Source organism: Choristoneura fumiferana, chromosome 18 (genome assembly GCF_025370935.1).
Source record: "Choristoneura fumiferana chromosome 18, NRCan_CFum_1, whole genome shotgun sequence".
Taxonomy (NCBI): Eukaryota; Metazoa; Arthropoda; class Insecta; order Lepidoptera; family Tortricidae; genus Choristoneura; species Choristoneura fumiferana.
The window spans coordinates 7088593-7105010 of NC_133489.1; the positions used below are offsets into that span (position 1 = coordinate 7088593).

General features: G+C 38.9%; 1 protein-coding gene and 1 non-coding gene across 2 annotated transcripts in view; one reads left to right on the forward strand and one right to left on the reverse strand.

Annotated features, from left to right (window-relative positions):
* Positions 1 to 1413: 1413 nt before the first annotated feature.
* Positions 1414 to 1485, reverse strand: TRNAD-GUC (transfer RNA aspartic acid (anticodon GUC)). The gene has a single exon. It is a non-coding gene; the product is annotated as a tRNA-Asp (tRNA).
* Positions 1486 to 4251: 2766 nt separating this feature from the next.
* dnt (tyrosine-protein kinase Dnt) overlaps positions 4252 to 16418 on the forward strand; it is a 42885-nt gene continuing 30718 nt past the window's right edge. The window contains exon 1 of the mRNA XM_074101117.1: positions 4252 to 4776. Within this exon, the coding sequence (XP_073957218.1) occupies positions 4686 to 4776 (91 nt within the window). The 5' untranslated portion in view covers positions 4252 to 4685. The remainder of the gene's footprint in view (positions 4777 to 16418) is intronic.

Consider the following 16418-nt stretch of genomic DNA (forward strand, 5'->3'; position numbering starts at 1 on the left):
TGTTTTGCTTTTTATAGACTGATTTTCGATCACCTTCACAATTTTCACATCTAAACAAAATTATGGGGAGGCCTATGATGTCCAGCAGTGGACGTTCTACGGCTGATATGGTGATGATGATGAAGAAAATCTACTATTAGATAGTTCACTTTATTGGTCAAATTCTTCTGAAAACTTGCCCAGTATAAGGACCTAAGTAAATTAGGTTAGATTAGAACTGCAACCACAAAAGCGCGCCAACCAGCTGCGGTAGCTGCAGGGCTACTACGAAACTTGAAGTTCGTATCGTACCGTCCCTCTAGCTGTCTCGCTCTCATATTAAATAGTATAAGTGTCAGAGGGACCACATGACAAGAACTTCGAGTTTCGTAGTAGCCCTGCAGGGAACGCACGACACGAACTTCGAGTTTCGTAGTTAGTAGCCCTGCTGGTAGCGTCCGGCGAAGCGCCAGAACCGAACTTAGATATGTTAGATTTACTTATAGTTACCTAATGTTAGACAAAAAAATATATATAGGTAGGTTGTATGTCAATCAAATATTATACGAACCAAAAGTAAATAAAATTAGAAGAAATAAATTTACTTATATGAAATAGGATTATACAAAACAACTTTCAATCAAATAAAAATTACACAACGTGAATAATATATGCTAAATAATATTATTATTATTCTATTAAGTCCATCGCTGCGATGGCTGAATGGACGATAGTTAAAAGAATACAAGCTGTCTTGCTGACTGTACCTACTTTTTAACCACTGCACTTGCATTATCATCTCGGCTACACATTATCAAGTCGATGCCTACTAAACCATTGAAGACTTCCCGTCCTGTGGAGACGATCCTAGCCGGACTACCAGAATTTCACTACACTATATATGTACTCTGTGACTACACCTACGAGAATATTAAACTGTCACCGGACTTAAAAAGTACGGCAAATTTTAACTCAATCGGAAACCAGATCGTGGTCTAAAAATAGTTTGCTTGAAACATAACATAGGCACCTAAATAATACTAATGAACGTTGCAAGCTTGCAAGCTGCAAGTTAAATTTTAAGAAAAGCTTGTTATCCTACTTTCTATTTATATTACAAATGCGAAAGATTGTGTAAGTTTGTTACTCCTTCACGCTAAAACGGATGGACGCGTCTAATACTTAGATGAAATTTGGTACGTAGATAGCTGGACGTCTGGAATAACATATAGGCTACTTTTTATCCTGATATTCCCACGGGATAGGATATAAATTTTGGGAATTCCCAGGGGAATTTTGTAAAATCCCGGAAACAAGTAAGAAATATAATTGAGTCCAGATAAATAAAACGCTAAAGAGCCTATTGTATCAAGATAATGCTTTGTATTTTAGTGGGACATAAAAAATAAAATGTTTATAAGGTTACAAAAAGGACTCTCCGGCGGGGAATCGAACCCCGGTCTCCCGCGTGACAGGCGGGGATACTTACCACTATACTACCGAAGACTTGAGACAACGAACGAATTTATACTATCAATAACACGACCGGTTCGGTTATGTATTTTCTACGAGAATGGTTAGATGGCGCACCTAGTCATATATCACGATTCACGATATTGATAACTGGATTTGCCATAACAATGAAATTAAATAATGATCATGAAAATGTTAAGAAAATAAATAATCCGAATGAAATCTTAATATAATAATAAAAAATAGTCAAAAAAGTATCAGTGCAGTGGCGTGACGTGAACATTTTGTTAGGCAACCCGGAGAGTGAGAGAAGCGGTAGGTACCTATGGTAAGGCAACCCCAGTGCCGGATTAAGACAATCTACGCCTGTGCCCCCCCCCATTTATAAGTAACCTAGAAATATCAATTTTTTTAAAAATAATGTCATTTATCCCAACGAAATACCTACGTAGCGAGCAAGCAGGGTTATGATCCCGGACATCAACACTTACCGTAAACTGCTTCAACTTTGCCCTCTGGCCCCAACATTGCCTGATTCGATTTAGAGTCGATAACTCAGCACCCTTTAGGTTTTTAAACTTTATCCCTCCGTAATAATAATTGTAGATAAAAGTTTAAAACCTATAAGAGTGCTAAGTTATCGACTCTAAATCAAATCAGGCAATGTTGGGGCCAGAGGGCAAAGTTGAAGTAGTTTACGGTAGTCAATTTAAAACGCGCTGATTTTCAAACAGCCTTCTATGTGCCAGCAAATTTTTTTGTGGCGCCGTTTATGGTGCCTCCAAGACGTGATGCCCTAAGCATTGCTTAATTTGCTTATGAGTTAATCCGGCACTGGGCACTCCGCTGCGGGAATCGAGCTGTTACAACGCCACGCCACTGCTAGCTAGAATAAGAAAGATGTTTAGTTGCAACCCACCCACGGCTCCGTGGATAAGAAACATCCCCAACTTCGATTGGAGACCATTGCAGAGGCTTAACTGTCTGAACCAGAATTTCTTCTTTCAATTGAAAATGCAGACAAAGAAGAAGAAAACAAAACTGACATATTATTTGCCGCACTCGAAAAACTATTATTAAAATAGCTTACCTACATAAAAATAAAGCAACTAAGGCCAAGTACAATTATCAACAAGCAAACAAGGACTTGTTACAAACCGATCTCAAGCTTATTACCGCGGCCGGCACCCTGTAATTTGAAGATAAATTACGGAGAAACAAACAAGACCACTCGTTCCCCGTACTTTGCTGATTATGGTACGAGATACGATACGCTGCTTCGGCCTTGGTTATTACAAGCTTATTTCCATTATCAGGTTTACTTCCAGAATATTTACCAAGAATCATTATATTGGCTCTGTGCACGACATCAGCGCCACCTAGCGTCCACAACTTTTTTGGCTCTGATGCTCTGACGTTTTGAAATTTCATCGCGACATTGTGACAAAAATCAAACCTATAACGTATTAATTGATAATACAAAATTACTGTGACACAGTGATTTGGGTGGACAAATGGTTGTGAATTCATTTTTGGTCATTAAAATTAAATGAGGTAATTAAAATTTATTCAAAAAGTGTGTTTTATTTTCGTTATGTCAGGGTTTGTTTACTTCATGTTTACTTGTACTTTTACTGTAAAACGAAAAGATAAAGCTATCTTATTGGTTTCTTTGAATAATAGTAAAATTAAATAATTATTGTTCTTATATCGCTAGTAATAAATTAAATATCGTTTTCAGATCAAAATGAGTATCATTTTGAAGACCGGTTGTAAAACGTTACGCAAGGTTAAGTACTTCTCTAAAGAACCTCTATGATCACGATTATAGGGTAACTTTGCCCTCCCATTTTACTCCTCTAGGCTGCAGCAGTGCCAATGGGTGAAGACGAAAAAGTCGCACACAGTTAAAGCTGCGTTAGCAGGTAGTTAAAATTTCCATTAACTTTTTCCATTGTGTACACGAAAATGATCCATACAAATGTATTAATTTTCGTGTCACAATGGAAAAAATAATTGTAATTATAAATACCTGCTAACGCAGCTTTAACGGTGTATAACTTTTTGGTCTTCACCCCAATTGCATTTAGGTACCATCAGCCAAATAAGGGTCTACCAATTTTTAAACAAGTTCCTATCGAATTAATATTTCGCTAAAGTCAAACTTTCAAGTTGACAGACACGTCTATTGGCATTATTGTTTTATGTTATGACTGACTCATAGTCATAACTATAACTTATGAGTATGACATGCAAACGATTATCGACTATAGGGTGGTACCTACACCACATATTTGGCTGATGGTACCTACCCACCTACTTACAGACAATTCAACGTCCAATCCATGCATAATTTGATATTGATTGGTGTTCCGCAGAGATGAGACCCATCATCAGCACGCAGCAGCATTGATTTGTGTCCGAAGGGCTAACAAGGCAGTAGCGCTTTGTGGGTGGTCCTTAACTTTCAAACTCATTAAAAACCAAAAGCACATTCTGATACATACATTTATTTTATAAATTTATAATTTGATTTTTCAAATGATAGCAATATAAAGAAAAATGTGTACTTAATAAAATTAGAAATAATATTTTAAAATCTTTCAATAATTTTAGTGTTTGATAACAGCGCCATCTGCCAAGTTTGTAAGACTTAACGAAGCTTCATAGTCAGCCTAGCGCAGGAAGCAGCTGTACTGAAACGACAGTGGCGCTGCGCGGTCGAATTAAGCGAGAGACGGCAACGCCGGCAACCTCGAGTCGAGAAACGAAACGAGAATGCATGCAGCGAGCGATGCCGGCCGGCCGAGCAAAAGTGAGCAGTGTAAACGAAACGCAACGCTTGAGGCTTGCTTCTGTCTGCTTGAACACAAAACTAGTTTGATTAAAACCGTGTTATGGGAAGGTTGTGTCGCACTTTTTCCTATAACAACATTGAAATTATCAATGTTTATAAACAGAATTCGTAAAGATTACTTAACTATACGATCTTTTTATGAATAAAGTCTATAACTTTTGCTTGTAAACTGCTTTAATATTGTATTTATACGGATTCTAGTGAGTTTGTTACGTTTTATTCGAGTGTGTAATCTTGTATCGGTGAGCTCAGCTTCGTTGATTTCGGACGGTGGTTGAAAATGTGAAACAAAATATTGTGTTTGTGAACTTTTGGGACTGAGATGAGGCTGTTTGCCGGTTTTGTACATTTATAAGAAACAAGAGAACGTGAAACGATGAAGTGGTATATTTTCTTATTATTACTGCCTTCGTGTTTGGCACATCTCAATGTTTACCTGAGCAGTGCCGAAGTGTGGAGATTATTGGGTAAGTTATCACAAAATTTACATAATTACATACGGATAGTCCCATAACTTGTGAAATAACGACTTATTAGGTATTGCAACCTAACCTAAAAGTCATAACGGTGTCTTGTTATGCGAGTAACTGGTGTAGGAAAGTTGGTAGATAATTTCGGATTTAACCACCTCACATCAGGTAAAGCCCTCGCATGCGGAAACTAAAAAAAGTACTGAATTCTAGTCTCAGCTTCTCATCTGTTCTAGTAAGCACAAATGGTTTCGCCGGAAGACCAGCGCTGACTCCATCCGAGGAGTCTGCATTTATGCTGAGGCGGGACGGGACCATTTCGGGCACATAAAATAGTTTCACATTATAACTTACCCTTTCCTATTCTTTTATTTTTATTTTATTTTTGATATTTTTTAGTATCTCGAAATAGGTACTTAGTTAAATGTTTTTCATTTCATTTCAAATTCTGCTGATTAAAAAAAAATACGAAAAGCCTTAAGCATACGAGGGGTAAAATCATTATTGTATACATTTTAATCAATTTCATATCAAGAATCTGATTAGGAGCATTCGCAGTCGCAACAGCCGCAACCTAGGCACATTGAAAGTTCCTTCCTACCTTTGTCACCTATCTAGTAGTAATAAATAAATCTCATATTCATTCAAGTATTTTAACTGCAAGTGGGCACCTAACTGCTACTTGCCACGAGACTAAGACAGCTACGTCCGTGCGACATAACATTTTTAATTTTAAGTAAAAACCTAAACTACCTATAGGTAGGTAGGTAAGTATCGCTTCCCCATTAACGTACCAAGATAGGTAAGTACGTACGTTACAGAGGCTCAACCACGGATCTAGGTTCATTGAAGTGGATGACAAGAGTACGATGAAATGTTGATCCGAGCGTGTAAATTTTTGAATAGCCTATGGTTTGACCTAATTGTCTCTCGAGCAGAGGGTCGTGGGTTTGAATCGAGCCCAGGCTCGCACCTCGTGAGTTTGTGCGAAATTGCCACGGCGCCGTGGCATTATGCTGTGGGGATGGGGACCTATTTAGCGTCATGTACCATATCTTTGTACTATATCTTGGATTTTTGTTCTATGTTTGTTATTACGGCGTTAAATAAATGTATTTTCTCTTTCTTTGAAATAATAAAATATAAAAAAACCGGCCAAAACGAGCCATTACGAAAAAATTAAGTAAGTAATATTGTTCTAAGGATTTCGTATTTTATACGGAATCTTCCAAGTTTAGGTATATTTTATACCTTAGGCTGCTATTTACTCTTAAACTACTAATAATTCTCAAGCAAATTTAGCCGTTATAGTTTTCCTTGTATGTTTGATATACTTACTACCATTGTAAATTTTTTCAAATTTTTCCACTCACTGGTTTAGATTTTAGAAGGGGAGACGACGCCCTATTTTAATGAAAATTTTCATTTTTAGTCGAATATTTCACAAACCGAATCTTTCACTGAATCGAAAAACCGTCTTAGCAAACCCCTAATGGTTTTAAAAGACCTATCCAACGATACCCCACACTATCGGGTTGGATGAGAAAAAAAATCACCTCCACTTTACGTCTATGGGAGGTACCCTAAAAAAAAATTTCATTAATTATTTATTGTACTATTTTGTCGGCATAGTTTACATATATATCCGTGCAAAATTACAGCTTTCTAGCATTGATAGTCCCTGAGCATTGCCGCGGGCGGACAGACAGACAGACAGACAGACATGGCGAAACTATAAGGGTTCCGTTTTTGCCATTTTGGTTCCGGAACCCTAAAAAATGGTGAAGGAAAACATCGCGAGAGAAGGTTCTCTAGATAGATGCCTGTCTAGGTAGCGTCCTATATCGGTACGTGTGAAATTCGCAGTCCGCATTGACCTTCAGTGTGAATTACGACCCAAACCCTCTCATTCTGAGAGGAGGCCTATGCCCTGCACTGCAGTGGAACGTACCTATTATACCTAGGCCGAGATGAAGGATAAAGGTAGGTGCTTACTTATAGAAACGGTAAGAAAGTAAAACCCAAAATCATATTAGGTACTCAATTTGCTCACATTCGTCTCAAAGGATGACAGGGTAATATGATTTTAGGTTTAATTTCCTTCCCGTGATCCCGTCTATTATACCGAATTACCGACGGCGTCTGCACATTTCAGACAAAAATATCTCAATTTTGTCGGTCCATCTCTATTTGAATTTGACTGGTCTCCTGTGACTAGATGATTTTTACCTGTCCAATCTACCATTTACGCTTGGCAACTTAATTTGACTGGTTTAGGCATAGGTAGGAAAAGTTTGACAAAAATCTAAGTTAAAAGACATGTTTTATAACACGAAACCGTCATCAATACGTACAGGTCTATGGGGCCAAATCTACCTATATCTGTAGGGCCAACTATCACAATCCTCATTCCAATTAGGTAGGCACTTGGGTACCTACCTACTCTACTCGTACCTACCTATTTTTGTTGCAATAGACTGCCACATGTCCGTAAAAATACAAGTATGTTCATGGCAACTTATAATTTCTTCCCAAACGCTTCAAATTAAAAGTTCACCGTCTACGTGTAAGCAAATAATCAAATTTCACACCAATTTTGTTAAGCAAAATAAGCTTTACAACTCTCAAGCCGCGACCAACCTATTGTCGACGTGAGCTTTATAAAAGATCCCTTTATTTGGGTTCAGTTGACAAAAACCGACCTTTATAAGTCGCTCGCTTTATTCCGAGAAACTTATTTTTGTGAGTACCTAGAGAATCATCTCCCTACTTTCTCAGAAGTGTCGTAGGTCTACCATAAAGGGAGATGCAATACAAGTTGCATGTAATATGAATATGCAACGTGAGTGCCTAACCTAGGTTCTTTCCTGGTATTACCAGTCTGCGATGAGATTAGGTAGGGAACTTACAGTTTTTCTTTATTCATACTTACCCTGTGATACCCTTCGTTGCGCGTGTCTATGGGAGGCGGTGATTCCTTCCCATCAGGTGACCTGCATCTGCATGCTCGTTTACCCATCTCATAAAAACCTAATTACCTACGACCTATTTACGTCAATTCTACTTCCTATCCTTACTAATATTATAAATGCGAAAGTTTGCATGTGCGTGTTTTTGTTACTCTTTCACACTAAAACGGCTGGATAGATTTGGATGTCATTTGGATTAGACAGCAGGACGACTCGAATAAGACAGGCTTCTTAGGCTGCCAATATTCCCGGTGATCGGAATAAAATCCCATACGTATTTGTATTTAATTAAGAACGCCTCAGTCTACTACAAGATTGCAAATTATAATCATCACAAATTGCACGTAGCTTCTAACAAGAAGGTATCAAGTAGGTTAAAATATTGATATTGTTACATAGGTAACAAAAGACTTCAAGAGTATAGACTTGGTTTGGATAGGTATTTAAGTAAATGCAAACAAAAAAACGTCAATTATGGTGTCTTAAATATTGAAATTCCCCTATTAATCTATCTAAACATTTAGGTACATTACTCTATTGAAACACACTAGTCTTGTTTGTATTGCAATGATAGATAAGGAAATTTTTAAGATCCTTGGATGTACCAAATCTGGCAACTGAAGTTTGTTTACATTTAGTTTAGTTAATTAAGTAGGAACCTAAACGTTTCAAGTGTAGGCATATACAGGTGAAAACCCGGCTAAACCTGGCGTGCATGTGGAATCATAATCCCTTCTTAATCTCGGTTAACTTATCACGTTATCAGTTGACTTTAATTCCCTTACTGCTTGTAAGCAGCGTGAAAGATTTAATCGCCTAATTTTTTTTTGGAGAAATTTAATCTCTTCTTTTTAATTAGGGGACGTCACAACAATAAGCCCTCGCTCGTCATGTCCATTGAGATAAGGTGACAGATTTACAAGGGGACTGTGCACGCGCAGGTACGGGCAAGCTAATGGGCTTATAGGTAAACCTTCGAAACTCGTCCCGTAGTAACCTTTTCACAATGAATATCTCGGTGACTTCCTTGATCACTTGAATGATGGCTTACTGAGACAAGGTTGTACAGTGGTTTGAGCTTACGGCGGTCACTAGTTAGGGCTATGTGACGGGCTTTACATTAAAGCGCTTTTTTGTCGTGTCTCTATTGTAGTAACCTGCGCTCCGTGTACTCCATCTTTGTCCGCATCTCATACATCTGCTCCTTGTTCTTGCTTAAAAAATTAGAATCACAAAGCTTAAACTTCGAATAGGACAATATAACTAGGTATAACTAATGTCAGCAGTTAGCAGAGCACTACAATAAGTAGCCATCGAACCTTAAAAATGTTGTTTAATTTAAGTAAAGGACAAGTGATGGCTACACCGAAAGCAGTGAAGCAAAGGATGACCACTCGGACTCGCTCGAGCCATCTACTAGGCATTGGTTCCAAACTTGGAGGTACTTAATTACCCCAACGGGGTAAAATTGTATTCGTGAGGAGTAGCGAGCAAGATACCATCAGACGCAGTGGGTACAAACGCGAAAGAAAGCAGAGCAGCGGTGGTTTTAAGGGGTAAAGTAAAGGTAAATGACAACATGTAATATTTTTTATATGTATGATCCAAGAGATCTAGATCTATCCAAAGAGATCTGACGATTAGCTTGACGCCATAGAACCACCAAGAGTGAAGGAAAAGCATGGAATGACAACAAATAGCGAGTGCCGTACTTGTGCTTCGTAAAACACAAGCAGTATAACCTGAAATTACTATTGCAAAAGTACCTAACTTAAAGATAATCAAATGGTGTGTGGTTAAATGGCACTTCATGTCTATGTAGTTTTATGGGCGCATTATACTGTCTTGCTTGATTATGATCATACATCTATGAGTCTGAGACGACAGAAGAATAAGAGGACGTTTACTAATATCATAGAATACCTAAACCCTCAAAACGTTACACCTTGGCAACGCTATCACACTAACGTTAATGAAAACGCCCACGCTTAATGTATTTTTATCACATTTAAAAAACAAATACACGCTTATAAGAAACAGTTTCACACATTCGTTTAGAAACATAGATTATTTATCGATATCGAAACTAATATAAAAATTACCATATCTCACATCTCCACCATATCTGTGTATTTCTAACCGTTGAATACAAGCGGTATCTGTCGGGCGGATCGCCGGTGGTTAGGTGTAATTTATTTCAGATGACATTAATGGAGATTCCATGGAGTTCAGCCAATAAACGTCGCCTAAAACGTGTGCTCTGACACGCTCGAAATGAATATTTTATCCGTTTTCGATTAGAAATCTCAAATCACGCTGTTGCAAAACTATTTTATTCGCTTAGATTATCTGATCTGGATTATTCGAGGTGTTGTTGAAACACCCACATGACTGTAAAATGATAATCAGTATGATAATGCTGCAGCTGATATGTGGGAACGCGAACAGCAATATGATAATAATATACTGCGCATCATTATCTAGAAAGGTTTCCTTTCCTGTGCTTATATGTCGCTGATGACAAGAAATATTGGCAAAGTGGTAAAGCTTTACTTAGTAAATCTAGTAAAGTTTACTAGATTAATAAAGTTACAGTCGCCAATCAGAAAATGACCGATAATGATTCCATAATTACCTAATCGCACGCCAAAGCCGCGTAAGGTTGCGTAAACTAATTTATATTTATTTATAAAAATACACTGGGGCGCTCGATCGGTCACTTAAATTTTGTTTAACTCAGTGGTTCCTTTTTTTTTATGTAGCCTGTAATATGTCCCACTGCTGGGCAAAGGCCTCCCCTTTCTTTCACCACTTCCCTGTCATGAGCATGCACCTGCCAATTGAGTTTAAAAGCGCTCAGGTCGTCCCGCCATCTCCTCTTGGGTCTGCCTCTGCTCCTTTGGCCATCCTTCGGATCCCATTCGGTAACGATTCGTGACCATCGGTTTGGACTGGATGCATGCGGCAGACATGACCAGCCCAGTCCCATTTCAGCTTAGCGGTCTTGACACCCACATCGGTTTTACGGGTTTTGGAGCGCTGTCGCGTGTTGTTGATTCGATCAGTTCTTCGAACACCCAAAATACTGCGCGGAATAGTGGCTCCTAACCTTTTTAATATTGTTACCCATATGACCTTCTGGGATAATTGGGAAAATTTAATTGGTTCTTTAATACCCCCAGAGAATAGCTGATTTACCCCCGCAGGGGTAATTACCCCCAGGTTCGGAACCACTGGTTTAACTCATTAGCTTATAGACCCCGCAATGCATCCTAGTTGCTGCTAAAGTCCTCAACGTTCTGAGGCGTCAAAGGAAACCTGTAGAACGCGCTTGAGGCTAACTTCAGAGATGTAAACTTATTTGGTGCGAATCGTAATAAATTTGTACAGAGAACTGTGCATGATAAGTTATTTGCGAGTGAGTTGAGAGCGGATGCGGAGGTGGGGCGGTATCAGACGACAGCAAGGTTTATGGTTACTCGCTATCGTTCATCTGAATCCTTATTGCTCGTGGTGGCCCAAGCTATCTAAGCGAAGCGGGGGCACGCAAAATAAAAAAAAACCCCTAAGTATTGGATTTGTACACGAAGAGTTCCATATCTCCACTTTATTTTACTTACTGTTTCTTAAAATGCGAAGCGTCTACCTATTACGGTTAAAATATACAAACCTATGACAGACGGACGGACAGGCAGTGGAGGTTTAGTAATAGGACACCTATAGAGTATATAGGCTGGGTAGATAACTCCATCAAAGACAAAAACAAATAGAACGACAGATAAATGGAGTCTATAATATGAAAGTTCGCCTTTAAATCTCTGTCAAACAAAATCAAAGTATACCCTTACCCTTTTTATTGTTTGGCGCCATTAAGAATCGCTACCCGTATATAATTTGTACAATACTGCAAAGAAGGGTGCTCGGCCGCATTGTTTCACGAGCACCCGCCACGAGCGGCGTAGGCGCAGCTTGCTTCCTTGATATACCTGCTAAGATAATTGAATTAATGGAAATTCTTATACAGTTACACACTTACATCGAGACCACTGATTGGTCCAAACAAGATAACAATGGCAGTCTTTCGTTAATACAAACAACCACGAACAAGCCAACCGTTAAACGCAATAAAAGAGAACCATACAAAAAATAGACCAGGTACGAGTATAACGTTACATTACAGCATCCAGTGGTAAGGAGAACTCAATCTTGCGGCTTGAGTTTCACTGCTAGGTCTGCGGTTGGTGAATAAAAAACGAAAAAGTACTTAAGTAAAGTTAAGTAACATGATACTGTGTTGCCGTGTAAGGTTTCGTCTAGACACCGTAACCTCTTCACACGGTTACTATAACTGGCTTTAAATACTGCATTTACGAGTAGGTACTACGCTGTCCCCGCATCATGAAACAGTATTTTTCATAGTAAACAAATAACGTGTTCAGACTCGAGATACACTCCAATAGATAATAGATACAAATCCCCTTGGTGGTTTAGGGCTGGTTATCTTAAGGTTTGCAATGTAATTAATGCTTTTGACAGTAATACTGCAGTTTGTTTAGGCCTGAAGGCTGTTAGAGGGACGGTTTCCGGCTCGCTATCTCGTCAGATGTTATCTAAAGGACGATCTTTTTTCTCCGACCTACGCCAACATTATCAGTTCCACGTACACCTACGTGTAAATTGTCCTGCTCCAAGGCTTATCCTTCACATCCGGAGCCGTCATTTCTATATTTTACGTCCAGGTACCAGATTGAGAATGTTTTAATAAAGCGCTGCGGGATAAATAGAAATAAAATCTTGCTTTGTTATTTTAATAAATACTATTAATATTGCATTCAAAGTGCCATTGGGATCTCACCCCTCTAAACGACGACATCGTTTGGAGAATTAACAATGAAATATTTCAATAAACAGCCGGCGACGGCGTTATATAAATATGGGCTCGCGTCTTTCTCGAAACTATTCTTTATGTAAATAGCGTTGACACGCGGGATGATGTCGAGTGGGCTCTAAATAAATTTAATTTCACGGATGGTTGGGTACGGCAGTTTTTATCCGCGGGGGCGACGAATCCCGCGGGCCGCGCGGCCGGCTCGGGCACCTGCGGGTTAAACCTTGCGTACTTAAATCACGATTTCACTACGTGATTAGAATTAAAAGGAGTTAATTAAACATTTCATCCACTAATTTGTGCTCCAACGGAGTAATTTGAATTTTTGACCGTGTTTTTGTAGCACATAAATTTTGCGCAAATCTAGCATAAGCCGAAAGCACTTAGGGGCACTTGGGCATACGGCAGAAATAGAATTAGGCGCATGCAGAGAGCTGCAGGCGATGGGGATTATTATGCGCGTTACATGAATATGCAACTCGTTATTTTCAATTACGGAGAGCGCGGGCCTGGCGGCTCAACCTTTGCAATCCATTGCGTTAACACCACGCCGTGCAGTTTTAATGCTTTGTCATCGTCGCTACATTTGACTTCATGCTGCTGATTTATTATGTTCGCTTATAAAAGGACATAATCCGTCAACTGTCTAGGCACATATGTGCGTTACGATGCGCGATGTTAGCTTTTCTAAATGAATGACTATAAAGTTATTATGACTAAGCTGCAATCGCTTCGACTCATAAACACCAATCTTGATCACATATCACATCACAAAGATCAACCATAAAAATTTTAGCTTCATAATAGTCGATCATTTGTACAGTTCACTCCTGCTTTAGAAGGGATACCAGGACGCCGATTCAACTGAAAGTATCTTCTTTTAGAATACTTAATACTTGACCACAGTCATGGGCTCGTAACAAGCCCAGGCAATCACCCGCATTGGCGTCGGTAAGGTGTGATAATAGAAGGTTTTTCTACGTCTATCGCTACCTCGGTCGTACGTGCAGGCTCGCCCAGTACTGGATACGTTATACTACCGTAATTAATCTCAGAAAAACTCACAGAAAGCGAATACTTGAGGTATCCGTGCACACTTTGTTATGCAAGGCTACGAATGTTTCAGTTGGATAATTGACAATCTGTCTCAATAGGATGCCCATTTTAGGATCAGAAATGAAACCATATAGGTACCAACTAGTGTTGTAATCTTTTATAAAATAAACATTTAGGTAAGAAGAGAAAAACATTTATCTTATCCTTTAAGGACAGTAAGAGTGAATATAAAATTTCTTGTAAGCGAACATGAAATGAGTTTCATGAGTTATTGCCTGTTGAATATTAACTTGGACTAAGTAAAAACTTAAGAATTCTCTATAAATACGCGGGCACTTGAAATTCAACTCGTTCCTCTACTTGTGTGCTGCCATGCCAACAAGAAATCTATAAGTAGACGTTACTATTTAATGAAACATCAGTTGGAATTTAAAGTAGTTTAACAAGTATCGTAACTATTTGTAATTTTGATAGTTAACTACAATTTCGATGTTGAATCGATTTTAATTAGGAACCAGCTAGCATTATATTTAAAAACAATTGACACTATTTATAAACAAAACACACGGTCCCAATCGTAAAACAAATGACTTCGGCATGAAAAAGCGAAAATCGATTTGTAACAGGTTATCCAAGAATATCTGTAATAGACAGCCCTATTATTTTTATCTCGCATACAAGAATCGATTACTTTCCATGAGATACAAGTAACGTGTTATTGTGGCGGGCGGTAATCAGTCAAGCAGTGATTAGACCGATAAGGATTACTATAGTTACGATACTATGACCTCTCACTGGTTAACACCTTGATGGCCTTTAGTAAAATTATGTTCTATCGAGTTCAAAAATAAAAATAGTCATTTTTTTATTTTCTAGCAAAGTGAAGACAACTTTTATGTATAATTTATTGTCAATATCAGCCTCAATATCTTATACCCACGACGGAACAGAGGTTTTTTTATGCGTTTAGGCTAAATGAAAATGAAATTTGAATACAAATTCCATAGACCGACTTGTAGGCTGTTATTACGTAATTGCAATAGTTTCATACACATTGCGTTAGTGACACGTTGGCAATGTATCTAGGTCATACTTGGCTTGCAGCTTGCAGCTAAATAAATACCTAGAGCATGAATGACTCAGCTTTACCTAAGTTGTGACTAAATTTGGCAATTTAGAAAGGCTATTTGATAGATAGAGATACTTCGACTGCAAGTGTTACCTTCTACTTCCTCTAGTAGATAATTGTAAATTATACACCCAAATATAGGTAAGGATACCTTCTTGTTTGTGAGAGAAAATTACAAATTCAACCTCCTTGAACGCATAAACTTCTCTAATAATTGCACGCTGTCGGCACCAAGAACAGCTCTACTAAATAACGAACGAACGACAGTTAACGACACTAAGATTGAATAAAACAACCCTTCGTTTGAGTAAAAACTAATCGGCTGTGTTATTTCTGAAGGCATAAATGATAAATTAATTTAAACTATTCTTTAGTCTTAGCATAACTTCGCGAAGCACATAGCGTCTAAAGTTCTCAAATATCACATCCATCTTCGCACACGAGTTGAAGGTAGACGTTTTTACTGACAGTGAAAGATTTTGATGCATGATAGTGAAGTACAAACTATGTAACCGATGCGTCAAGAATATTGAACATCACTGGTGAAGGTTTACTTTTAAAATAGATTTACTTGATCGATAGAGAGGCATATTCAGAATAATGGTTGTGGCGGGTAGGCCGGGTTCTCAATCACACCTCGACAAGGGATTGTGTCGCGTCGCTCGTCGCGTTGGTTTTGTGGCAATTTGCCGGGAATGGATGGAGACGTCAGCGCGACAAAAAGCTTCGATCGATCAGAGCAGAGGTTATTGCGCGCGCGCTGTCCTCCGCACCTCTGTGCCTCAAACTTTACAACAATAGATCGAAAAGTTTTGTTGTAATAATGTGTGATGTAACACACTTCTGAAGCTTTGAAGTTTGAATACTTACCTTATGGGATGTACTTACTTGAACAACACGTGAAAAGAACATTGGGCATTCGTTGTGTTCTGAGCTAACGTGCTAATGCTCATGCGGTATAATTACCGCGAAGCGTGTTTCGTTGTTCTGCTCTTGTTCATGCTAAAAACAGAATGCAGTTACTAGAAACTGCAATGATTTAGCTGTACGTGTAAAAAGTCTTGCTGCCTGGAATGAAACGAGAAAGCCATTTCATATTGATGGTAGGTAGTCTTTACCTCGGCCTTACTTGCGCTAACAGTTGATCTAGGAGAGTGTTCATTCCAATATTGTGACACAAAAATAATCACTTGTGAGAGTGCGCTGCGTTCCTCGGGGACGCCTGGAGAAGCGCTGAGACAATGCCGGCGACGGGAAAAATGCCGCGACACGACTGCCTACTTCCACGATCCCTAATAATGTTAACGGGCTTTGGCTTTTAGCGTAACAAAAACTATTCTAATGGAATGTTCGCCCGACGGAGAAAATTAGTTGATGTGAGGCCAACTGAGACTTTTATTTACAAATGCAGATGTATAATGCAACTTCGTACTGTTTGACTTGTAATTTGGAAGGTTAGCAGGCAGACAGACTATATAGACCCTCCTCTGGCAAGCTGACGCCGAGGGCCGTCAGACCGTCAGGCCGGCTGCCCGCCCGGCCGTCACGCCGCATCCATCAACTGCCACCGGCGACGACTCAGTTAAAACTCAGTTTA